This window comes from Gossypium arboreum, chromosome 11, assembly GCF_025698485.1.
Source record: "Gossypium arboreum isolate Shixiya-1 chromosome 11, ASM2569848v2, whole genome shotgun sequence".
In the NCBI taxonomy this organism is placed as follows: Eukaryota; Viridiplantae; Streptophyta; class Magnoliopsida; order Malvales; family Malvaceae; genus Gossypium; species Gossypium arboreum.
Window position 1 is genome coordinate 11,105,908 of NC_069080.1, and position 25,870 is coordinate 11,131,777.

The window sequence follows — 25,870 nt, forward strand, 5'->3', positions numbered from 1 at the left end:
ATAAAATCATCATTTGTTCACGTTGGCATGATGTAATCATAATTTTGTTAACGAAGTTTTTCCTAAAAAAATAAACCTAGTTGACAAAAAAGGAAATTTTCTGAACCGAGAAAAAAGGGAAGTGAACTTGACCTATAAAGGAATGCATGTTGATTTTATTATCTTTTACGTGAAAAATCTCATATATATATATATATATATATATATATATCAGTTTTGATGGACAATGTTACATGATAAGATTAGGATAAGATTAGATACAAATATTATGGTTGTCAGACTGTTTGGAATACGATAACTGAAATATACGATAGAGATTGTAAGTGTGGATTAGATTACCTTCTGTTTTTTTTTTTTAAAAAGATTTTACATGATCGGTGATAAATATTGATTTGAATTTCATAAAATACAAATAAATTTAATCCTCGACATTAGGTTGGTTCTTAACATTTTAGGACTTTAGACTAAATAATAAAATGGATCTCTCTCAAAAATATATAAAATATAATACAATAAAAATAGAATTTTTTAGTCATAATAAATAAAGTATTTATGGTGAAAAATTAAAAATCTTAAGCATTTAATTAATTTATTTTAGTCTAATTTTTTCATATTAAAATTGAAAAATATTTTTTTATCTATTTAACCTTGAGCCTTGGATAGTTACATTCTCAAACGTTATTATATATATAAGTTGGTAAGATATTTTGTGATTAAAATATTTCAAGAAATAGCAGTAGCGAACAAGGGAGCTATGAATGGAGAGACATTACATATCTGTTTTTGGTACTTCATCTTCATAAATCAGAGAGCTACAGAGGTGATCTATAAATGTAAAAATAGATTTAGAAACTGGGTGGGAAATCGTGGGGGGTGGTCACAAACTCACAATCTTTGTTGACACCGGGAGTGGGTGTTGTGACCCAGCAACGGATTAATGAGAGTGGCCATGCTGTTGACTGAGGCGACGTGTCCTAAACTCAGTGGTGTGGGGTCCCTTCTCTTAAGTCATTTGTTCCAGTTTTGCCAAGTGGGTTATGTTAATCATTTTTTAATTATTCATAAAGATCACGCTGAAATCCGAAACTTCTTAAATGAAATCCCGATTTTGAATATCGAAATTACAACCTCACCCTTTCGTTTAGGTGAAAGGAAAGGAATGGGATGGAGGGGCGAGGACTGAAATGGAAACAGACAAAGATTAAAATGCCTGAAAGTATGCTATAAATATGGTATTAGGAGATTTGATTCGAGTTTACCCTTTTAGCTTATGAGGAATGATTGATTAACTAAATCTCAAACACCAAATAAGTTTGCAGTTGCCGCCGCTCTTCTGCTCTCACTTTTTATCTTTTATCACTCCACTCACTCTTTCTCTGTTTCTTTTTGTTCTTTGTGTTTTTGAGTTACGAAAAAAGCACAAGTAGAAAAAGGATGGCATCTGATGAAAGTATGACGGTTGTTTCCTCTATGCCGGAAGATGAGTTGGATGATATTGATGTTGGGTTTGATCATGATCATCACCCTCATCCACATAACTTGTCTAGGCTATCCATGTGCACTAGTTCCATGTACGAGGATGAGGATGATGATGACCGTATGGGGATGTATATGTCGAGATTGTCCATGGAAAGCTTTGATGCGGATATTGAGGAAGAGTTCTTCAGCAAAGAATTGCTTGAACTCTCGTCTGACTCTGACAAAGAACCTGGTTGTTATTCTCTTCCGGCCTCGCCACCCCGTCGGAATCCGACTAGGGGGCTGTCTCACCAGCTTATGGGAGTGGTCAAAGATTATGCCAGTGAAAATGAAGCTCTAAAGGGGGGTTATGGAAGGCCAAAAGGGAGCAAGAATTTGAGGAAGAGGAGGGTTATAAGAGAAAGATGGGCAGGCAAGGAGAGTAAAAATAGTGGCAAAAAGAAAGATATGGATTTCATGGTGGGTTATAGTTATTACAGTGGAAGTTTTAGCGGGGAGAGTGAAGCGGGTAGTGCGGGTGTGGTGGTGATTACTAGGCCAAAAGGAGGCAAGAGGTCGCTGTGTATGGACCTGGAGGAAGTGAAGGCGTGTAGGGACCTGGGTTTTGAGTTAGAACATGAGCTTATGTTGGAGATGCCCAGTGCCAGTCGTGTTTCACTCTCAGGTTCCACTCTTGATACTACCAGTAGCGGTGGCAATTCTCCCATAGCCAACTGGCGTATCTCTAGCCCTGGTTAGTCAAAACCATGCCCACTCTCTCCCAATTACCTTTAATTTAAACCCTTCTTGTCGGAGTTTGCTTAATTAGTATTAACCATCAGCATTTTCAATACATCTAATGGGATGTTTGCTTGCTCCGTAATTTTAGGTGACGACCCCAGGGATGTCAAGGCTCGGCTGAAGGTGTGGGCACAAGCAGTGGCGCTTGCATCCTCATCCAGGCATTGCGGTTGACAAACTATCATCCACTACTATTTTTGGTTCCCAGTTTTATTTCTTTTTCATTTCATCGAAATCCTTACGTCGGGAAGGATTTAGTACATTTTCTTCTTCAATTTGTTTCCTAGAAAAGAAGTTTTCCAGAGATTTATTCGAACTTTTATTTTTTTTTTTTTTTTATCTGTTGGGCATCTTTTTTAAATTACTAATGTACAGCTTTCCGCTTGTAAATATAACTCGGTCGAATATGGAGTCAAAATGCCAAATAGCAGGTTTAAACTACACTTTGGCTTGGTGAATGATCTCTTTGCTAATCTGTTTTCTTACTATTTGTCTTCAGTCTTTGATTTGAGTGGGAGAATTTTGGATGAAGATTTGTCTCACAGTTTGCTCCCAAAAAGTAGAACTTAGAATTTTGCTTTGCAGTAAAGAATTTGATCAATTACCCTCCGTTTAACAAAAAAATTCAACAATGTCCCCACTCAAGACCCTAAACATAGACAAATCGCCCAAAATGATGATTTGCTTAACCTTTTTACGTAATCAAAGCAATAAAGTAAGACCTTGGGTCTTAATAATCAGCCTCTTTTATAATTAAGAAAGCAAGTGCGCATAACTTTTTACTGCACAAAAATATTGCAGAAACTATCTTACAGCTTTTCATCAGCTTGGTTAAAATCAATGCTTTCCAAATTTCAACTACATCTCCTACACAATGCACATATGTTGATAACTCTTCTTCCAATATGCTTAAATAAAACCATCAAATTGGATCGGAGATAGTATATCAAAACAGAGTGACACTCACTGGAAAGAACTAATAACTTCCTTCATGGAAAAGTAACTACCATGAAATATCATTGATGACATCACCTACCAAACCTTTAACATGGATTAGGCAAATCTCACACTATATATTCAGGCAAGCTGTTTAAACATCCTGCCTACTTATATTCACTTATCCAAGTATCTCTAATGCTACAAATTTCAAAATAAAGCTAAAAGCACCTAGAAAAACAATGTGGAATTGATGTGAATCCAAAATTGTATAATACGACAGAATACAGCAAATAAAGAACCAGCACACCAAGAAACATCCCCCTCTTCACTTTCGTGCAAATCATTCCAGGGCATTAACTATGGCAATCACAGAAGGGTTGAAAAGAAAGGCAGTGGCTACTAAAGAAGCGCTTTAAGTGAATGATTTAAAATGCAAGAAAATGAACCCACCTTATCTGGCTAGGATTTGGACTTTAATGTTATAATTGTTAGTCTCTGTCCAAACTGAAACCCCATGATGCATTTGGAACACATATTAAGGTGATCAAGAAAGCATTAAGCAGATTTAGGGGAGTAAATGTCAATCTTGTCGACTCTGAGATTGTTATGGTTGAAGTAACATCACTGCATAGGAAGATATTAATTTCAGTCTCACAGTCGACGTGGAGTGATGAAATCCAGAAAGGGTGCATTAGGCATACTTAAAATGCCAAGAGACAATAAGAGATGACATATGCACTTGACCACAAGGGGGTGTAAGAGTTTGAACTACTATGATTCCTAGGGAAACAATTTCATCCTAGATTTATTTGAAAGGTTGTACAATATTATATTTTTCTGCTCAGTTTGAGTGCAAAGATATAAAGAGTCTTTGGAGACATTATATTGCTTAAAGGATAGATTTTGAAATAAAATAAATAAAAAGGAGAGGATATTGCTAATCATAGTGATATGCATACCCTAGAAATCTCATAGTTTATCAGTTTATTGTCAAAATGAATGAATGTTACAGTTTCCACAAATGGCTATTGGGAAAAGAATGAAGTGAGAGCCAATAGGCCTTTACATGCAATCAACGAGAAGTTCTCACTCACTTGAAGATAAGATTGTGACAAGTATTGTCACAGGGGTATGGACAGTCAATAGCTTTAGTAGCTGTTCGATCAAAGAACCAGTCTCCAACAGATGCTGCAATTGCCTGCATGTTGATAACAAAATAAAATTTGCAAATATAGTTTGACCCTTACATCCAGGCGGAGAATATATTTGCAACATTACGTTCAAGCATTTAAGAGAGTTCAAAATTAAGTTTTATGAAAAGATGAGATATACCTTGTTTCCAATACGAGGGGAATCATTTGCATACCATGTGTCCTGTCTCTCTGACTGGCAGTGAGCAAAACAAGAATTTATGAATAAACCATTTTGGTTGGACATTGAGAAACTATTTATGGCACTGAGCATTTGATTCCTGAAGTCTGCTTTCAATGGGAGAATGAAGAATAGAGCTGTTATGGGCAATTCATCTATATTTGACTTGTCACTAACACATTTGAGTCAAAGCATAACAGAAACAAACTTGAAAATCACCTTGCAGAAACAGCATTTGTGATGAGTTACAATGAGAATGATCCATTTTGCAGTCACGCCAGAAGCCGTGAGGATCAGCAGATGATGGAATTAAACTCTCTTGGACCTGAAAACAGAAATAAGAGAAAATTATTGTCATACATTAGTCAATGCAGGACACTAACCAGACAATCCCAAAGTTTTGTTTTTGACAACTGTGTTCAACAGGTCTTAAAGTTAGCATATGACTTCTTGCCTTCAATATGTTTCTGGATGAACATATGGATTCTCATTTGTGGAAAAACAAAAGAAGAGGAGAGAAAAGAAGAAACAGAAAGCTGCAAAAAAAGGAAAATTACCTGCCATGCATCATAGGCTGCATTGAGAAGGAACAGAGGGGTCTGGATATTTGCAATCAAGTTTTGAGGGAAGAAGCACTGCAAATGAAAGCTAGGATTTTGAGCTTTCTAATGATGAGTTGCATCTACTCAGTTAATCTGATCTAGTACATGAGCCCCAATAAAGAAAGCCGAGAAGTTTTACCGAAGTTGGATCCATTTGGCTGGTACAAGTATTTGGAAGATTCTTTTGCACACCCTAAAATTTCATGTAAATTTTTATTTTAGCCAGCAGAAAGCAATGAGAAAAAGTTTCATGACCAAGCGTTGATTACTCGTAAGTCATAACAGCACTAGCTATTTTTTTCTCGAGGACCAAATATATATCTCGAAAAAAAACTAGAACCACAAAATATCAGTAATAGCTCAGGAACCTCAGAATTATACTGAAGTTTGTTTGACCTTCTAAGATTTAGACATGAAACCTTATGTTCTCCTTATTAATTGAGTGTCAACCAAATACAGAAATCCAAGAGAGGTGAAAAAGTAGTACCTGTAAGGTAACCATACCCCTATACATATCCCTTAAGGTATGTCCACCAGCCATATTGGTTCTGCATAAATAATGAAAACCATGGATTAAGACGATTTTAATAAATAGGCAAAAGGCTACCATATCCAAAAAGGAGCAGAATGAAGTATAGTTCATTACGCATCAAGGAACAAGCCTGCATCACTTAGACATTTTACTTTTGTAGTGCTCAGAAACAAATCCTTAAATTCATCACAATGAAGAATGGAAGCTAGACCTCCAGCTGAGCATCCAGAAAGAAGAGCCTGAAACACAATCAAATCTAACCTATATTAGATATCCAAGCCAGATTGGGAACTGAATAAAAAGCATGCTAGATGCTCAACCTGCTCGGCATTCCGCATTCCCTTGGCCATTAATTCCTCCATAGCAGTAGACCAGATCCTTTGTCCTCTAAAATAAAGTTGGTTAGCCTGGATGCAAAATCACAGAATACCATGAATGCTTCACCAAATTAAGATAGTAACAACTAACAAGTTTTATAGAATATACCCTATAGAAGGAAAAACGATCTGTTCTTAAAATGAGAACTTAAAAAGAACTTAACATATTATTCTTACAACCAACCCCCAGCCCAAGAAAACATTCCCAGTTTGTCTATTTAGAGTTGGCTTGCAATAACCACATAAAACTTTCCTAACACTCAGAAATAGTTGAAGAGACGAAAGGGATAAGGGCAAAAACAATAGTAATTTTGGGGCTAAGAATATGAAATAAGCATTGAGTAAATCAAATTGATCACTAATTTTCACTGACTAGGGTATTTGTGTCACCGGCAACTTAATGATAGTTGAGGGAAATGCTGCAAGAGGTTAGTACATAATACTACTCTTGCTTACCTCATTCTGGCCCTCCCCAGAAAAAGATGCCCCATCACAGTAACGTAGCTTCACTCTGTTCCAGTTATAGAAATCTGCACAACGCGAGAGGCCCCATTCAAAATTTTTATGAAGAAATGCTGCATAAATACTTGTCCAAAAAGTAAAAATGGGCTATCAATTCTACAAACCAGGGTTTTCTTCAGCTTTATTGCTCAATATTCCAGTAAAATTTAGTCGCTTCTCCATAAATTTTGATGAACCACGTCGAGTAGTTTTGCGGAAGACACAACTTCGAATGGTATTACACCATCCACCTCCCTAAAACAAACATAAATTCCAGTTAAGTCACTAAAATTAGCTACAAAGGAAATCAAACTACTAAGAGTAGTCAATGAAACCACTAAAAGGTCCTTTCCAGACATAGGAAAGGTCAAATGACTTTAGAATCTAAGACCAAAAAAAGGATGAAAATCAATCTTTATTAGATAATGTGGTGTTGAAGTATGTTGGCCAAACCTCCAATTGGATGAGCCAGCTGTTTGAACCAGAGCCGAACCCACGATCCAGATGATAACCAGGAGGCGTCCCATCCAAACAAACTGTGAAACCCAAGGCATGAAAAGAAAGAAAATGAAAAAAAAAAAAAAAGAAGGGAAAAAGGAGTCTCATATCTCAACAGGAATCAAGAATCAGAATTTCAGGGCAGTCCTGGAATGCAAGAAGTAAATGATGCGTTGAAGTTTGAGAAGTACCAGCTCCTTTAGAAGCAGCTCCTTGAATGAGAGTAAGGGGAATCATGAGAGAGTTGGCACCAGGGGATACTGCATCTTTCTCTAAGAAGGAGAGTAATCTGTCTTTAGCTTTAAGTTCTTGCAACCCATCTTCAGATCGGCTCCAACCAATCCCAACTACACTCCACAAGCTCAAAACCCATATCAGAACTCGCTTCATTATTTCTCTCTTTTGTCTTTTTCACTCCTCTTCTAGATTACAGCTAACTCTAAAAACCAGGGAAAGAAAGAAAAATAAACAAACAATGTATTCAGTGTAGGAGTTCGAAAAGCTTTGCAAAGAAAGCTAAAACCTAAAAATGAGGATGAAGGTGGAACACTTTCAAGGGGAGTGATAATGGCTAGAGATTTCAGCTATGAATTTTGATAAACCCCATTTTTGAATGACAGCAGAAATGAAGGCAAGATGCTACAGTTGAGCGACATTCACTGCTTAGTCAGCCACAAGAGACCGTTGCCTGTCTTGTACCTTTTCCATATGTTTATTGTTTTTTTATCCGTAGACTCTCGTGCAATACTTTAGGCAGCCGCAATCCTTTCCAACTAGTGTAGTTATTTTTCTTGAATGCTCCTCCTAAAATTACATTTACCTTCTTTTAAAACTTCTTCATCTTCCCAACTTCAATCTTCTTTCATTTTATGTCCTTGGAGATGAATGGAAACATTTGGTTTTGGGGCAAAGCAAACAAAACAAGTAGAATTAGGGGGAAAAAAAAGAGAGTAGGTTGGGATCAACTATGAATATGAACACCGACATAGACAGATTCCTGTTCCAGTCCTGTAGTGGTACTAAAACTAAACTAATACTATGCTTACCGACTATGTATTATTGCATGGTCTATGAATGATCATATAAAAATGCTCCACATCCTTACGCTCTCTAAATCCGCCGATAATCTGCCTTCCGGTAATTGCGCTCTATTTTTTACTTTGAATATTTCCTGCATCATTTTCTGGTATTGGGCTAAGTAATAAATTACAAGCGAAAACAAAAAACACTGAATTTTGTTTTAGCTAAATATGCTGGAGGATAAGAAAAACATAATAATATCCTTCTTTATTTATTGCTTAAAGTGCATGTATATTGACGAGAAAGAAAAGAGCAAATTTTGAAGAACCCCATTCTTTTTTCTCGCATTCAAATACTAAAGGAGCATTGTCTTCATCCCTTTCTATTTTATAAGAAATTATCCTGCTTCTTTGATCTTTTTGAATTCATCAATTTTAATCACTATACTGTAAATTTCATCCGTATTTTGTAATTAGATCAACTCTAAGTCCATGCACTTTTTAATTTTTCATAAATTATAATTATTAATTTATTAACCAAAATTTTAAATAATATATGAAAACAATAAACTAACATGACATTATACATATAATAATATATTTGCAACATCAGATTTCAGAAAACTTAACATAGATAATTTATCAATTATCATTTGATAAGTACAAAAACTAATATCAAAATTTAAAACTTTTTTTTTCTCTTTAGCCAACAAAGTTAGAATATGTAAAATTCATATTATAATGGGATGTGCACTTGGCAAATTGAATCCCTAAATTTTTATTACAAAGGTAATAAAAAGAATCAAAATTTGTAAACTAAATAATCCCAACGTCGTCAAGATACTGAAGCAGTTGATAAGGACCACTCATCTTCGCCAAAATGGTAGTGCTCATAGACATCAAGCAACAATTCCCTGCATGGTACAACAGCCCCTAGCTTAATGCAAGCCAAGAAAGCACCTGACAATTTCCGATGAAGACTGTAGGCCTCGTCTGGGGGTGGTGTAAGGCGGTGCCTCAGCATTGTTGCCCCGAGGTTTGAAATGCTTTGAGTAATATTAGTTGAGCGGAAATCATAGCCACCAGACTTTGAGAATGGCAATCCCACAACAAAACCAGCTTGAACGTGAGCCTCCAACATTACCTCTGATTCCTTTCCTGTCAAGAATCCAAGTCTCTGTGACATCTCAATAACTGCTGCTCTGTCATTATTTGCGCAAGCCATAACCTGGTCGAATACATGCAAGGAAGTAATCCTTCAGTTCACAACTACGGACAATCAACTCTGAAAATGGCAAAAGTTAAACCGCAACACAAGGTTGAACACCTCATAGAATTAGTAAGCTTGAAGCAAAGCCACCCTAAAGATCAAACTATATAGAGGTCTAGTAAGCAAGAGTCTAAAAGTAGAAAAATCCATAAAGGCTGAAGACAAACATATGGCTGGTTTTCAACCTAAATGTCAAAAGCAGCTTGTGCTATTCGTGTGGGAAAAAGAAAAAGAAAAAATTTGATGCCACGAGCATTTTTGAAGGGAACAGACCATTCGCAAATAGTCATCAACAAATCGTTTAGGATAATCTCGAGCTGCTCCAAAGTCAATGAGATTGATTGTTTTGGTAGTCTCATCATATAGGAAATTACTCCAATTGGGGTCAGTCTGCATAAGAGCAAGAAAGGACGTCACTTCTTCAACAAGACTTATAAAATGGAACAAAGCAGCATTTTACGAGAATAATAAGAAGCAAACTTAGAGAAAGAGCTAATTCTAAAAAGTTTATAGAAAACCAAAGTCAAGTTTCTTCTTAAATTGATAGCTTTAGGCTTAGATATTTTTGAGAAATAAACAAACCAAAACTTTCATTATGTTTAAAAATAACCTGGCCCTCAGATGACAAAGCAAAAATAGCCTTCAGGGATTTAAATGCTTTGTACAGAAAAGTAGGCAAGAGAGAGAAACACACACAGAAACCTCCTAAGAAAGGAAAAAGACATAAGAGAAAGTATACCTGCATAAAGCGGAAAACAAATAGCTCCATTAATGTCAGTTCTAGCAACTTTCTCCCAACATAATTACGAGTTCCTTGGTCCAGTAATGCAACCTTGTCAATTGGAACTCCTGTAGCAAGTAAATAACATTTTCAAAGTAAACAAATACAATTCATGAGATTATTTTATCAACCTTGTAAAATTGAAACTGTTTTAGAGACCAAATAAGATTGATGCACTTTGATCTATCAGATTCTCCAGTTCACAGTTAAAATATGTTCTTTTAAACAGTTGCAAGAAAGTATCCTCTCAATACTTAGAGAACATAGCACAAACTATGCGAACCAGATGCTTTAAGCAAAATAGGAACCTAAAAGATGCAGCACAATTACCAGAAATAAGTTCCGTGGTTAAAACTCTTTTGCCTGAAATATCATCCACAACAAGTGGAACATAAAATCCCTCATGGCCAGATAGCATATCACGGAATCTTTTCTGATTGGATGCCTCCAACTGATAGTCACATTCTCGAGATAATTCTTCTTTAGCCACCTGCAAGAATTCAAGCAAGGACATAAACATCCAATTTTTTAACACAGAAACTTCAATTGTCAATATACCCAGATAACATCCTCCAATAACCACTACCATTAAATACAGGACTGAGCCCCCATTTTGCGGCATGTAACAGTATAGCCAGAACCAGTAAAAAGGTGCGGAAAAGATCAAACAATACCAGGGAAAGATACTCTTAACTCTATCAACATGCCTAGGGATTGCAATGGATAGTGTGGACTCAGATATTTTCGGATATCCAACTTGCTTTTTGTAGATTTGGATATTAGATCTACTAGTGGATTAAGAGAGGAAGCGGATATTAGCTCTCCAAAAACAGATATGGATTCAAACATCCGACTCCATCATTGGCTTTACTTTTTAAAACTTTTATTTAAAAATATTTTTATATTTAATATATGTGGACTTATTTTTATTTAAAAAATATTTTCATACTTACTAAATGCAGATATTTAGTGGATTCGCATATTTTAATTAATTTGGATTCAAATTTAAGTAGTAATACTTGAATTTAATGTGAATAATAAAGGTATTCAAATTTTAAAGAAATTGCATATATCCAATCTATACTGCCGTCCCTAAATATGCTGGGCTTGGCCAAATAGCTTTGTGAACTATATCTGCAAGTGTCCATCGTTAAACTGTATTGGAAGGCCAACCATTTATTTAACATAGTCAAAACTTAGAAACTCGATAATATAAGTTGACACATGCATAAGCGCATACCTTCATTGCTCTGTCAAGATACAGCCCTTTAGGAATTAGATTTGTATAATCTAATAGAAGTTTGACATTTTCAATGTCACTCTCAATGCTATCTGCCACACCAGGGTACTGAATTTTCATTGCCACATCCATACCATCCTTCATAACAGCTCTGTGAACCTAGAATTTCACAGAGAGAGAGAGAGAGAGAGAGAGAGAGAGAGAGAGGTTAGGTTTTTAGGCTAGTTTTAAAATTGATGAAAAACTAGGAATGGCAAAACCCAAACCATCCCACTCCAATTAGGGCTAGTTTTTTTTCTTTTTGAACAATGGAGGGTAGGTGCGGGTTATTTTGGAAGGCAAATATGGAGCGATTCTAGTAATTGCTTGCCCCATTCCAATATATGAAATTACCCTTATACATGGTAAAAGGGTAAAAATGTAAAATTGCATCACAGAATAAACCCTAAATTCCTTTTTAACTTTTATATCTATAACTATTAAAAGGATGAAATTACCACTTCCTTATATATAATGTATTTGTTGTATAGTAAAATTGTGTATGCTATATTTCTTTTAAAGAGAATCAAATTGGGGCAAAGCAACGCAAGGATGGATGTACCCAACATCCATGGAGGTGATAATGGTTTTTTCAAAATTACACATCCATAGAGGGCAGGGCGAATGGTGGAGCACAGCATGTCAACTATGGAGAGCTGGTGGATTTGGCAACACCGGCCCCACCATGCTCTGTTGCCATCCCTATGAAAAACAATCTAGACAAAAGTTGTTTCATCCAAATAATCTCATTGAGCAAAATATTCCATTTCAAATGATGAAACAAAGCAAGTTGATGGGAAAGCAAGAAAGAGTAAATGGACAAGCATGGTAAGTATTCCAAATGCTGATATTCATTAGCTAAGCAAAAATGTAAAATCTGAATTTCATATATATACAAGAATGGAAAGCCTTGGTAACTAGAAAGAAGCATCAACTTGTCAGGGAGCAGTTGGATTGCACAAGGCAGTTAAATTATCACATAAACACCAGTAAACTTATATAAAGGTTGAAAAGAATACAACTCCCAAAGCTTTGCACAATAACCCATTCCGACCAAATAACATCAATGCTAGAAATATTAATGAGTAACTAATATTAACATGTTCACATATAGATCAAAAGTTTTTTATAGGTAAGACTCCTTGTAGCCAGTAAAAAAGCAACATATAGACAAAGAGACATGCTGCCTTAAAAGGTTACAAAGACTAAACATATATGGAACATCCTAATCAGAATGGCAATACAATAAACACGCAACCATTTGGCTTACCTGGCCAATACTTGCAGCGGCCAAGGGTTCATAATCAAAGCTAGTCAACTTTGTCGACCAACCAGGACCAAGTTCAGCATCCAAAACTTGATTGAGCTGGCTCCTCGGCATCACATCTGCACCTTGACGCACAATATCCAGAGCAGCCAATATCTACATAAAATGAAAGAAGGCAAAAATATGATTGGGCCACCGTACAAAGTCAAGGCAAGTAATCTTAATGAGAAAATCAGAAAATATAGACCACAACCTCCTGCATCATATATTCTCATTTGATATTGAATAAAGACAGAACCACAAATATACCTTTCCCACAATGATTTCCACTATCAAATTACATTCACTAAACACCATCGTAACACATACAGAAGAAAAAAGATAAATCAGCATACCGGAGCTGGAACAAGGGATTCATCTTGTATGCTTAACATCTGTCCGAGTTTAAGAGCTGCGCCACGCATCCTACATAATGCAAGGGCCAATCTTTCGGCATTTTTTTCAGACAAGAATGGTGAAACCGCAGATTGCTTTTCATTTGAGATAGGAGAACCATAAACAAGCCTCTTGGCAGATTCCTGAACTGTTCCCCATGCTAGACCAGCTCCTAAAGCAGCAAAGCTTTTGATGTTATACAAAAAACTAGTCAGCAAAGTAGCACAAAAAAAAAAGAGCATATAATTTGGCAATAGCAATACAAGATAAAACATTAAAAGAAACACACACACAATTTACCCAAATGCTCTAGAAAATGTAGTAGCGGGAACCTTCCTTTCCCTTGGCCTCCGTCTCTTCACAGGTACTGTCGCCTCTGCCGCCGTTTTGACCACTTCGCCGCCGTCCACATACCTCTTATTATCCGAAGTGGACTCACATTCTGTCTCTAAACCATCATTAACAAGTCTCTCCTGGGGAATCGTTTGACCATTATTACTAACGCCTTTATCAGAATCAACCTTTTCATCGCTGGTAAGGCTCGCACGTGCGATGTCGTTTGAGGAATAATTCACAACGTCCTTCCCACCGCCGTCATTGGTGCTGTTGAAGTAGACAACGGAGTCTTTGGGCCTAGGCTTGGAAAATTCGCGTACCTTACCTTTAGTTAAGCCCGTCAGGTCCGTAGCCGAAAGTAAAGCGTTTTTGAGAGAAGAAGAGATTAGGGTTTCGAGATCGCCATTCTTGGCGTGCTCGATCGTTTGGGAGCGTTTAGCAACCTCTCTAGCGATTAAGGAGAGTCCATTGACCAGCCTCCCCAGCTGATTGAAAGAACTCATGCCGCGTTTAATTCAAAGCATCATCTATTTCCTCAAAGAGAAAAATTGTGACTCTGTGACTTGGTTCTCAAAATTATAATTTAGTAAGGGAAAGAGAATGCAAGATCGAAAGAGAAAATGTTGTCCTAAATCCAAGGTTTCGAGTTTCAACTTGCGACCGCTCTTAAGCCTTGAAGGCTACGTGGATTTTGTCGTGTCCATTGGAATCGGGATGTAAGCAAGGTGTGAGACGTGGAGACCTATGGCCCAATGAATCAGTATTTATTGCCACTCTTCTTGGGCTAGCCTTAGCCCAATGCCCGAAGAAATAGTATGTAAAAGAAGAGTTTAGACCTTATGTAATTATTATGTTTTAGGGTTTTCTTTTAAATTATAGTTTTAGTGTTGAAATTTAAATTTAATCCTACTATTATTTTTGTGAAAATATCTATATTTTAATTTGTTATGATTTAATAATTTATGTTGCTTTTTTTTTCCTCTTTTCAATATGTCTTATATGATTTTTGTTTAATTTTTTTTAAGTTAGAGTCAGAAATTCGGTAAAGTCCATTTAAGAACTTGTTTTGCATCCTTGAAAGAGCAAATAATTTCCCTTTTACCAATAGTTCAAACACATTAAAATTTTACTTTCTAACTCTTACACTTGAATCTATTTATGTTCTCCATGACCTTACCATCAATTCCCCAATTACTCTTTAAAAAATATGTGAACTCAATGTGTTCATTCCACACAGCCTATTTTCAGCTTTGTTATTACTCAATTCCGAGACAAGTGAAACAAGATGGTGGCTTGAGCCTATGCGTTCAATGTATGTCACAATCGTCCATCAAAAATGGCTCATCCAAACACTACTACATATAAAGCGGTCAAGCCGCTAGTAGAAGTTCCCTCGCGACCAAGTAAAAGCTGCTCCATGAAAACCTATATCATGCATGCCATGGTCATAAATAAAATCTCGCATCCCATTATCGATTCCCATTCTATTCAGGTTACCCCCATTTACGTTCCTCCATGCTAACAGTAGCGTTAAAATCTCCCCCCAACACTCAGTGCAGCTAGTTGGCCCCAAAGAGATCTCCTTTTGGATGCACAAGGACGATCATAAACTGCGGTCAACAACACCAAACCTAGAGCTCCTTGTTTCTTGCATTGACAATGAATAAATTGAGAAGATACTTTCAAGACTTCAACAACTGTATTACGGTTCCAAAGAAATCATAGACCTCTAGAGAACCATCGAGCTTCAACCCAAAATGAACTATCAAACTTCGTTCTTCTAACGACTTCAACTTTAGTCCCACTGATATGAGTTTCCATCAATACAACGACATCCAGTCCATGAATATTTAGAAAGTTCATCAAGATACAACCAAACTTAGAGCTAGCAACACCTTGTACATCCCAACAAAATAACTTCAACATCATAAGGAAAAAAAGATTGTTTATTGGGATTGTTTATTGGGATACCTCAACATCAATTGTGTTTTGATTTTATGGCATCAAGCGTAATCTCCATTCCCTCAAATGATCCATTGCCATCTCCCTCAACAGGGTTAGCCTGCTGAGCCCCGTGTCCCGGAACCGATCCCAACTTAACCGCATGGTTGTTGGTTGAGGGCATCCACCCATTCAGCTAAATATGGCTTCGATGGATTCCCTTTTTCTTATTTTGAAGACTTAATTCACAATTTGACCATGCAAATATACTTTTTTTTTCATTTTGGTACCTAATTTTTTTTACCCAATTAGGTACCTAAAGTATTCTTCTGTTATGCTTTTCTCAGTCCAATTCTTAAACGGACGTTAAAAAAAAATTCCGCATATCACAGAACTACAATCCAATATATATACAATAAAATAGTCGTGAGGTGAAGAAGGGAAAAGAAAGCCAGAAACCAATCGGTCTGGGTTTTGTCAGTCTCTATTATTGATTTCATATTCATAAAGTACCACTCAAAATGGTTTTGTTGGGTTATGGTATGATCTCTTCAATATTCCAAATTTATTCTTAATTTCAATTCTCAATAATTTTTTTATTTGTGAGAGAAGATGAAATGAGTGGTTGATTTTTAGAATGACAAATAAACAATAGTAAAAAATTAATTTTAATTGAAATATAACTTTTAAATTTCTTTTCATTTTTCATTAATTTATTTTTAATTTCGATTTTTTTATCTTACACAGTAAAACAAGTACCACTACTCCCGGATTGGTCGAACATTTTTTTCTAAACAGCGATTAAAATTGAGCGAAGAAACATAACAGATATTATCTTTTAAGTATTTAATTGGGATAAAAAATTTTAAATACTAAAATGAGAAAATAAATATACTTTAAGGATCAAATTGTAAATTAAACCTATTTTGAATGATTTTTTAGCATATCCTTCGTACTCACTGCCACTTTCTGATTGTATGTAATTTCTATATATATTTTTATTTTTAATTATCTACTAAATTAAATTTTTCAATTTTTGTATCAATGTTATTTTACAGGAATATGTGACTTATTAGAAAAATATCAATTTTGGTTGTATTTAATTTTTAATTAGATTAGATTATATATATTTAATTTTTGGTTATTTTACAGGAATATGTGACTGATAAACGAAGCTCTCATGTTCCCTGGAGATGAATATTTGACCCACATTAATTATACATACAAAATTTAAGTTGAAAGTTTATTTGAAAATTTGAAGTTAAAAATTTATTAATAATTTTGAAAAAAAAAAGTTACAATCTTTGAAATTTTCTTGAATGCAAAGAAAAATATCTTTTTATTCTTCTTTTAGGTTTGACTTTAATTCACAAATTGTTTGATTTGATCTTGAATGGATGTAAATTACTTCAAGCGTCGGCTTGATTTACTCTTGAAACAGATTTAGACCTCATTTCTTCAATTGAAACAAATTGAAAGGCAGCTTTCTTCATAAACAATTTTTGCCTATTTCTCCGCGGTTAAACTAGATTGGAAGGTGATTTTTTTTCCCAATGTGTATGATGTTCTTCAAATTATTGGGCTTCTTCATAAAATTTTCTAGCTTCTTGAACTTATTAATTTCTAGAATGGCTAAGAATGATCCTTTTAATTATAGAATTTGACCCAATCACATAAATAAAAGAATTACTCCATTTAATTATTCTACAATAATTTAAACACTTTTATTTATCATGTATCTCGTATTAATTGAATTAATTAGAGATGAAAATTATTTGATATTATCATTTAATTAATTTTTTTCATCATGGTAATTTTAACTTCACATTGGTTCTAATCTATCCAGTTTTTTACGTAAGATGAAATTTGGAAACTTACTGGTTTGAATCTTGGCTTTTTTTTAAAGCTTATGGGTGGATGAATATATAGTTAGCACTGGAGTGAATACGTTAAAGGCATTCTAACGTCGACATTAAAAGCGGTGTGGAACTATCCTCGATTACTATACTAAGATTAGTAAAAGGTATGCAGTTTTATAAAGAAAACCCTTTCGTATTATTTAATTAGTTGATGTAAAAATCGAAGATGTGGTGAGCCTTCTACCCATTGTTGAAGACAATTTGAACATTATTTGGATGGGCAGATAACGCTGCCTTGCACGCTACTCTTTTAAGTGTAATCCACTGATGTTCCATTATGGAAGGATGATATATATTCATGCTTTGCATGTTCACAGTTCACAACAACTAATGATGATCACACTGTTTTCCAAAATTAATTGGATGCCATCGAAATTTATTAACCTGAACCAATGAAAATTGAATTAGGCTCAACCCGGGAGGCGATGAAATTCTAGGGAAACATCAAAGTGGGCCAAAACTTTAGAAAAAGCTAATCTCACGAAGTCCGATATTGTGGGGTTCCGCAATCTGTGGTTGATTGATCTAACAACACCACCCAAATCAGGTGAAATTTTAAAAAGAAATGAAATTCTACAAATACCTCTGCAAATTCTTTGTAGAAATACTACAGTAGGGTTGGTCGGATGGGTAGGAAATTGAATGTCTGAATTCAAGAAATAACGACATGAAACAACTCGAATAGTGGGTCCTAAATGTTTTAGTTTGACCCATTTTTTACAATGCATGCACTGTAATTCGTACAACCACAGCCCCTTTGTATTTTTGCCTGTTTCGCTCTCATTTTATCATCCTCTACACTTCCCACTTTCACTTTCTTTTTTATTCAGCAAACCAAATATCATTTCTACAATAAAACCTTTGAAGTTTTGTAAATAAAATTAAAAAAAAAAAGAGTATTATTTTCTTGTTTGAAGATCCAATCCAAATTTAGATACTTAAATATATGGGACATAAAAAACAAATCTGTTGTTGTCTTTATTTTTTTTTTCAATTTCCTATTTCTTTGGTTAATTTTATTGAAAATTAATCCTAGTCAAAAATTCCCACTCAAGATTTTCAATTGGAGACAAAACACAAATCTAGTCCCCAGCAAACAAGTGTATGAAATTGTCAAGAGACAAATTGAGAGTGAAAGTGACATTTTTGTTCACTATTTTTTCTGATAGAACCTTGACCTAACTTCAAGTTCAATCAGCTTGATTGAAATTAAAATTTGTAAGTGGGTTCTTTTTTTCATTTGTGAATTAAAATTAGTAAATATTGAAAATAGTGATAATACTGTAATGTTTTAGGGTAAGCTACATAGCAAGTCATAGCTGAGACATGATGCAAAACTAACTAATTTTCTTTTCTTTTTTTTTTTGTCTGTTTTTAACCTAAGACGTTGGTGGTGAAAAGTCAAGACAATGTTTGCATCAATCTTGATTTTCAAGAAATCTTCTCAAGTTCAATGCATACTAAGGGTGTGTAAAGTATTTATAACCATACTACCATTCTTTTTTATTTATAAAATTTTATTTAATAAAATAAAATTTATTTAATTTTTAAAAATTATAAAAATATATGCTATTAAAATAGTAAAATTATATTTTTATTATCATTAAATTATACAATTTAATTCCAACCCAAAAAAATTCTAACTTTGTCTCTATGTGATTGGCTAAAAGTGTAATTTCTGTGCAAATTTGCATAACCAACTTTGTGGATTACCGATACTAATTCTAATTTATTTTGTGATTTCCTCCAAACATTTTTTTTAACACGGATGCACAAATTATTCTTGTAATCTTTTGATTATAATAACTTTTATAAACTTAATTTGCATTTGACTTGTGCTATAGAAAATCATTTTATAACTTTTTTATAATATTTCGATTATTATTCCATATAAATTAGATAATAAATAATATAGAATTTATAATATAACCTTTATAAAATTTATAAAGAGTAATTAATATATTTTATAACACTTATGTTAGCATTAGACATGAATCTAGGGGCTGATAGGGCTTGGCCTTCTTAAAATAGAAAATTACTATTTAGGCTATTTAAATTTTTTAGTAAAAGTAAAATTACACTTTGGCCCTCTAAAATTATAAAAATTTGATCTAATCCTTTAAAAATTATAAAGATGTAAACTATTAAAATTAAAATTTCATTCGACCCTAAAAATTTTTTAGCTTCACCCTTAGTTAGCATGCTTAAATACACGTCAATATAAGAATAATATAAATTTTATAATATAGTCTTTATAGATTTAATTTGCTATTAGGACAAAAATTATGTCAAATATTTGGAATCGATGTGTCTAATAACAAAATATTTTTATCTAATAATAAATATATAATTATATATTTTTAAAAATATGTCTTAAAATTAAAATATTTTATTATTATTGTATAAAATAATTTCTTAAACTTAAATTATGTATATGTGTTTGGATAATCATATAGTAATTAGTAATTGCTTGTAATTACCCATGTAATTATCTTAATTCTTAGCTTCCACCCAAAAATATCGGAGTAAAATTAAACTCGGACTAGAGAGTGTTAAACCCAATACAATAGAACCTAAAAATTATTAAGTGAATTTCTAATCACTATTTAACTAATAATAATTTTATTTTCTTTTTTATTTTTCTCTCTATCTTTATTATATTGACGTGCTCGCAACTAACAAAACTAATACATAAACTGTAGTGAAGCCAACCAAACCCAATGTCAATGGTGTCTTATTATTGCCAAAAACAATAATGTAATCATACCATAATCCTGTTGTTTGCTTGTGAAGCTTTTTTGAGATAGAGACCTTTTTCATCAGAGCAAATCCACCATAAACATGAACCCCCCGCCCCCCAAAAAAAAAAAAAAAGTGTTTTTATTTTATAACATGATCACAACTTAATCATCATGATCCATAGCTACATATTTGTCAAAACCTATGACCTTTTGGCAAGTAATAATCAACTAACACAAACCATAATTGGATTGGGAAGAAGAAGAAAAAAAAAAGGTTTTATTTTACTTTTCAAAAATTATTTCTTTTTAATACCCCACTTTTCTTTTTTGGATAAATTTAATACCCACTTTGATCAGAATCTGAGCTCAAAGTTCTCAACTCATCTCTTGAATACAAATTAGACTTTTAACCAATTTATGTTGAATATTTATGTTATACAAAATGAGAGAGGCTTTAGTTTTTTTAGGTGTTAGTGGATTACAAATTTCCACTTTATTTTTTCATTTTCTTAAGGGAAATTGATGACTTAGGGTTTTTGTTTTGATACGAAGGATATATTTGTGGGTTTAGCTTAGACTTTGGTTTGGAGATACCCACTTCAACTACTTAATATATTTATGTATTTCTTAATGTCAAGTGCGTGTCATTATATGATTCAACATTATATTATATTGTATTAGTATATGATTTTTGAAGTAAACAAAAACAAATGATGCTGGCGTTACAAAGAGGACAACTCGAGGGGAGAGGGTTTGGGCATCATATTGTAGTGGATTTAGTTTAGTTTAGTTAGTCAACAATGCAAGGATACAAAGGGCATGAATTTGGCATCTTGGTGCTACTTACCCATTATTTATCATTTTCTTAACGTCACGAATAAAATTAGTTGGAAATTTTTAAAATAAATTATATCATTATCATTTTTTCTTTTTCATTTTAAATAGATTCAATAAAAACACGCATAGTGGGATATAATGCAACTTAAATTTATGATTTTTTTTAGATATTCAACTATATCATTTCAATCAAAATTTTATTTAGTTTTTATATACTTTTTATATTGTACCATAATCTGTTTTATTTATATTAATGTAAAATTAAATTCATTTGAAACGTTTGATGTAATTTTTTTATATTTAAAGCTTTTCAAAAGTGTAAAATAATTAAAAATAATGATGTTTTGTTGTTGACCGAAGATAATTTTTTGATTAATTTTCATAAAATAAATAATGAAAAATTATTATCCATGGAAAACAGTAGTGAATTTTGTAATTCATGAATAATTAAAATAAAATGACAAAGAATCCCAACATTTGATCTATTGGTTCACTATATTCTCAAGATTGTAGGATTGATCCATAAGTAGTGTTTGTGTGGATATGTGAGTTTATAAAAGTAATTCTATCGGAAGAAAATATACCATTACATATTTTGTCTTTATAAAATTTACAAATATACATAAACGAGGGATTAGAAAAGAATTAAATTAATACTGAGTATAAATGGACAAAAGCTCGAAATATAATCAGCCAAAATTTACCTATCACAATTATGCATAATGGGATTAAAGATTTATAAATGACAATTGTGTATGGTTTGACATGAGGTTAAACACTCACCAACTTAAGGCATTAACTTTTGTTAATAATACCAAAGTCTTATTAATTTAGGTATTTTCTGGTCAAAGTCTACCAATAGTCTCTACACTATTTTATAAATCTCTCTATTAAAATTTGTTTTAGATTAATCCTTGTATATTAAAGAATTATTTAAATCATAACGTCTTTAAAATTTGTTGTTAAGTTGATAATAATTTAGACAAAATATATCATATCTAAGTGATTTACTCATAACTCATTTCAGCCCATAAAAAACTCAATCGTCCTCAAAAAATTTCATGTATCTTTGAACTATCATGTGGTTGAAAAAATCTATCAAATTTGTATTTCTTTTTCAGCCACATGATAGTTCAAAATACATGAGAATTATTACTTTTTTTATTTTTATAAGTTGGGTCGGATCATAGGTAAATCAATTGAGTATGATATATATATATATATATATTATTTAAATTATCAGCAATTTAAAGATAAATTTTAACGGTATAGTAATTTGAAATTTTTTAATGTACAAAAATTAATTTAGAATAACTTTTAATAGAGAGAATAAAATGAAATTTACATAATAGTTTAAACAACTTTATAAACTTTGATCGGTGGTATAAAAATTGATTGAAATTAGTCATAAAATTGAAGTTACAAATATCATAACTTAGATTAAAATAATTAAGGATAAATATTAAAATTATACATGAATTATATTTTAATGTGCAGTTATATACATGAATTTTAATTTTTATAATTATATATATATATACACTTTTGATTTGATCTAATTTTTGTAAATTATTAACATAATTATTGATATTTATCCCATATAAAAATAAATTGATGTATTTATTTCTTTAAATCTATATAATTAAATCAAAATTAAAGTTTTAAGTATCAATTTGAACCACAAATAATATATCACATGTATAATCGCACCAAACTAAAAGTCATGTATAAAATTACACATTAAATTAAATTTAATATTGAATTAAAAATTAGAGTTAAAAATATAAACTAAAAATCCCAAAAGGTTAGGATTTACCCACACAACCAAAATTTGAATGAGGAATTGAAATTAAGTTGAACAAAAGTAAATATGGAAAGTTGAAGTATGTGAAAATATGGGGAGGGGTAAATCGATTATATTAAAATCTAGATGATTAATTAATTTTAATTCATAGGTTTTTAAATTTATTTATTATTTTGAGGGTCAAAGTCAAACCCTCAAAATTAGACCCGACGGGCATGAATGACGATGTGTATTATATTCTATAAAGTCGACATATTTCTAAAACAAATAAATTACAAAATTAAATAAGAATTTCGCTCTTTCAGTATCAATTTAAAGGTTACTAGTTTTAAATTAATTATAAAATTAATAACGTTTAAAAATAAGATATGTGGGTTAATTGGCAAATATTTTAATAACCCTCTTAGTTTCAGATTATTGGAAAATTAGGTTATAGCAATTTGAGTATTCGGTTTTTTTTCTTTTTGAAAATTTGTAGAATATTTCACTATAAAAAAATTAATTGAGATCTTTTTCTTAATTGATGAGAATACTCAAAATTTTTAAAGTGATTCTCTATATTTTTTCTAATAAAAAATAAATACCTAATACTCAAATTATTTAATCTTAATAACCCTAATTTATTATTTTCCATCATGTGGTAAGCTTACAATTTTTATTCAAATAAAATAAAATTTAAAAATAAGAGATAGTCCATTTTTTCACCCTAAAACTTGTATTACATTGTGAAAAAAAAAAAAAAAAAAGAAGATAGGGTGTTGTGCTCTTTAATTTAGTGAGGTGAATTAAATCTTAAATCTAAGATTTACATTAATTCATTTTAATCTAAGAGTTAAAAATATTTTGCTTTTCATTTTAAGACTTTCTTTTTTAGATAAACCACATGTGTTCTCGTCCATTTTACAATATTAGTATAATTTTGTTCGAGCCGAGGGTGTTATTCAGGTAAACCCTCCCAACAATGTCGACCCTAAAATTGAATTTAGTTAAAATATTTAGGGAATAAGTCTACTTCCACTTCTCCCAGCTACTTGTTGGTTTAAGACTTCTTTAATTGCCACTGTTAATAAGATATGTATATATATAACCTAAATGAACATTTATAGGAAGGGAAGTGATTCATTTACACCGATGAAAACTTAAGTAGTTTTACACAATTTTGTAATTTTTTATACAATTAATATTTTAACAATCCAACTGTCACATTTCATACTCAACTCATTATAGATCATGCATGTCAAGTTTGACATAAATAAAAATTTTCTAAGGCAAATATTTTAGATCAAAATAATAGAGATATCGGATCGTTTAAAATTTTACATACATAACAATTATAAATATCTTAATAAATTCAACGATTAAATAATTAAAATATTAATAATATAAAATATTATATAAAAATATAAAACTACTTAAAATTTAAATTAATGTAAATAGATCCATCCTTAAAATATCAAAATGAAAGTTATTGAGGTTGAAAATCTATTATTAATATGATTTCTTTCTTCAAGAAATATACCTTTTATTTTAAAAGATGAAAATTTTGTATTTAAAATCAATTTAATTTTTTTTATATTCTAAAACACCCTAAAAACTTTTCTCTTTTTTCTTCAAGCCATTTTGTTTCTTATTTTTGTTTTGCTTAATGGTGGTCCAGCCTCTGGCTGGTTATTGCCCGCTTTTTTTTTCCCTTCCCACCAACTCTTTCTTTCTTTTTCTCATTCACTCTACATGTCTTTTTTTTTTCATTTTGCAGATATATTTTGTAAGTATCTCTGTTGTCTTCGCAAGTTATGATGGATAGATGACAATGTCTGTCGTTCGCTAAAACTCTATCGGCGACCAGTATTTTTTTTGAAAAGTGGGTGGCTCTTCGTTAGTTTCTTAATTTGTTTATGTTTTGAGAATATTTCAGAATAATAAATTATTTCGCGAATTGATTTGGACTCGTGTTGTTTTAAGTTTTAAATTTTTTTTATTTATTTTTTCCATTATTTAATAAGTTTTCAGTTTTAGAATTTTTTGTCTACTCTTATAGCATGATTTTTAGTCTTACTTATGTATGTAATCCTAGTTTTACGAGTGATTTTAAGGATGATTTTGTTGTCGTCATTTATAATTTGGTGAATGCTCAATTCTTTTGTCAATTTTTACTCGCCGCTTTGGACCATCCGGGGCAGATTTTTCTTATCGTGTTAAGTGCTTGCAATCACTCCAGATATGTTGTGCTTGAGTTGTGACAAAACCAATTGTCAACGTGTCAGAATGTTTTATTGATGCTGAGGTTAAAGTTTTTATTGTGTTGATGGAGTTTGTCCTTCTCTCATCTACAACGAATGTTTATTTATTTTTTCCTTAAATTATATGGTTCCATTCATTGAATGAATTATTAATAAATTTAATTTTAAAAAAATTATTATATCCTTAATTGATAGAATAATTATTAAAATTAAAATTTGCTATTATTTTATATCATTTTGAAAACTAAGCAGTTCAATTACTCTTTATTATAAGTAATTAATATTCAACATACATTTTAAAGGAAATATTCAACATGCTTAATATATTAAAATAATTTAATTATTACAAATATTTTTATTGTTATATATATGGAGTAATTACAGTTGCACGTAATTACATTTTCATATTTTACCTTTCCTGGAATTGGTAAATTTTGAAATATAATTTTTGGATCATGAGCTTGATGATTTATCTATTCATACATATTTGAAAAAGGATCATTTTGAATAATAAATCATTGTTGATTGGATTAGATTATATTGAATAAATTTAATCTCTTAAATTTAATTACGGATCAATTGATAAAAATTAATTTTTCTTGGAAGTCATCCCTTCAGTTTCTTGTAACTTCACCTGATTTAATGGTTTTGGCTATTGAGCAAAACTAAGCTTTTAGAAATTTTTAGGAGGTTTTTATTTGCTTTTTGAGTTATTTTTAAAAAAAAAAAAAGGTTAGATTGACTAATTTGAAGATTTATCCTAAATATATTTGCAATGTCTTAGACTTTATTAGGATATCTTTAATGTTGTTAATTTGATGGTGAAGACTTGCATATGTAACATGGACTAAGAGTTCAACATTTTGTTCCTCTTATGAATTACTTTTATGAGTACATTTTTTTGAAAGTAAAATAAGTGAGT

The 25,870-nt window shown here is 32.0% G+C and overlaps 3 protein-coding genes across 6 annotated transcripts; 1 reads left to right on the forward strand and 2 right to left on the reverse strand.

Moving 5' to 3' along the window:
- Positions 1-832: 832 nt before the first annotated feature.
- LOC108472757 (uncharacterized) lies at positions 833-2,717 on the forward strand. The gene is made up of 2 exons (XM_053021716.1): positions 833-2,212; positions 2,348-2,717. The coding sequence occupies exons 1-2, from the start codon at positions 1,435-1,437 to the stop codon at positions 2,431-2,433; spliced, it is 864 nt and encodes a 287-aa protein (XP_052877676.1). The 5' UTR covers positions 833-1,434; the 3' UTR covers positions 2,434-2,717.
- Positions 2,718-3,247: 530 nt separating this feature from the next.
- LOC108470791 (pectin acetylesterase 6-like) lies at positions 3,248-8,500 on the reverse strand. Of its 3 annotated transcripts, XM_017772261.2 has the most exons (14): positions 8,126-8,500; positions 7,271-7,518; positions 7,035-7,117; positions 6,707-6,836; positions 6,537-6,610; positions 6,024-6,110; positions 5,818-5,942; positions 5,659-5,719; positions 5,311-5,364; positions 5,127-5,204; positions 4,789-4,894; positions 4,531-4,676; positions 4,293-4,396; positions 3,248-3,822 (listed from the first exon to the last, which is right to left on the reverse strand). In XM_017772261.2, the coding sequence occupies exons 2-14, from the start codon at positions 7,467-7,469 to the stop codon at positions 3,687-3,689; spliced, it is 1,383 nt and encodes a 460-aa protein (XP_017627750.1). In that variant the 5' UTR covers positions 7,470-7,518; positions 8,126-8,500; the 3' UTR covers positions 3,248-3,686. The 3 variants fall into 3 exon arrangements, with proteins under 3 accessions (XP_017627750.1, XP_052877674.1, XP_017627752.1); XM_053021714.1 differs by lacking the exons at positions 7,035-7,117; positions 8,126-8,500 and having other exon boundaries at positions 7,271-7,333; XM_017772263.2 differs by lacking the exon at positions 3,248-3,822 and having other exon boundaries at positions 4,079-4,396; positions 7,271-8,495.
- Positions 8,501-8,712: 212 nt separating this feature from the next.
- Positions 8,713-14,201, reverse strand: LOC108474102 (protein ABC transporter 1, mitochondrial). 2 transcript variants are annotated; one of them, XM_017776008.2, is made up of 8 exons: positions 13,431-14,201; positions 13,091-13,316; positions 12,699-12,851; positions 11,390-11,548; positions 10,480-10,639; positions 10,108-10,217; positions 9,642-9,758; positions 8,713-9,326 (listed from the first exon to the last, which is right to left on the reverse strand). In XM_017776008.2, exons 1-8 carry the CDS (start codon positions 13,967-13,969, stop codon positions 8,934-8,936), a joined length of 1,857 nt encoding a protein of 618 aa, XP_017631497.2. In that variant the 5' UTR covers positions 13,970-14,201; the 3' UTR covers positions 8,713-8,933. The 2 variants fall into 2 exon arrangements, with proteins under 2 accessions (XP_017631497.2, XP_017631498.1); XM_017776009.2 differs by lacking the exon at positions 11,390-11,548.
- Between the last annotated feature and the right edge of the window lie 11,669 nt (positions 14,202-25,870).

Excerpts from the sequence above, each read along its gene's own strand:
- LOC108472757 (XM_053021716.1), top strand. The coding sequence starts at position 1,435 with ATGGCATCTGATGAAAGTATGACGGTTGTTTCCTCTATGCCGGAAGAT. Across the intron at positions 2,213-2,347 it reads CTGGCGTATCTCTAGCCCTG|GTGACGACCCCAGGGATGTC; the intron begins GTTAGTCAAAAC and ends CCGTAATTTTAG.
- LOC108470791 (XM_017772261.2), bottom strand. The coding sequence starts at position 7,469 with ATGAAGCGAGTTCTGATATGGGTTTTGAGCTTGTGGAGTGTAGTTGGG. Across the intron at positions 6,111-6,536 it reads CTGGGGAGGGCCAGAATGAG|GCTAACCAACTTTATTTTAG; the intron begins GTAAGCAAGAGT and ends TTTTGCATCCAG. Across the intron at positions 4,895-5,126 it reads CAGCCTATGATGCATGGCAG|GTCCAAGAGAGTTTAATTCC; the intron begins GTAATTTTCCTT and ends TTCTGTTTTCAG.
- LOC108474102 (XM_017776008.2), bottom strand. The coding sequence starts at position 13,969 with ATGAGTTCTTTCAATCAGCTGGGGAGGCTGGTCAATGGACTCTCCTTA. Across the intron at positions 11,549-12,698 it reads CCGCTGCAAGTATTGGCCAG|GTTCACAGAGCTGTTATGAA; the intron begins GTAAGCCAAATG and ends GTGAAATTCTAG. Across the intron at positions 10,640-11,389 it reads ATCTTGACAGAGCAATGAAG|GTGGCTAAAGAAGAATTATC; the intron begins GTATGCGCTTAT and ends GAATTCTTGCAG.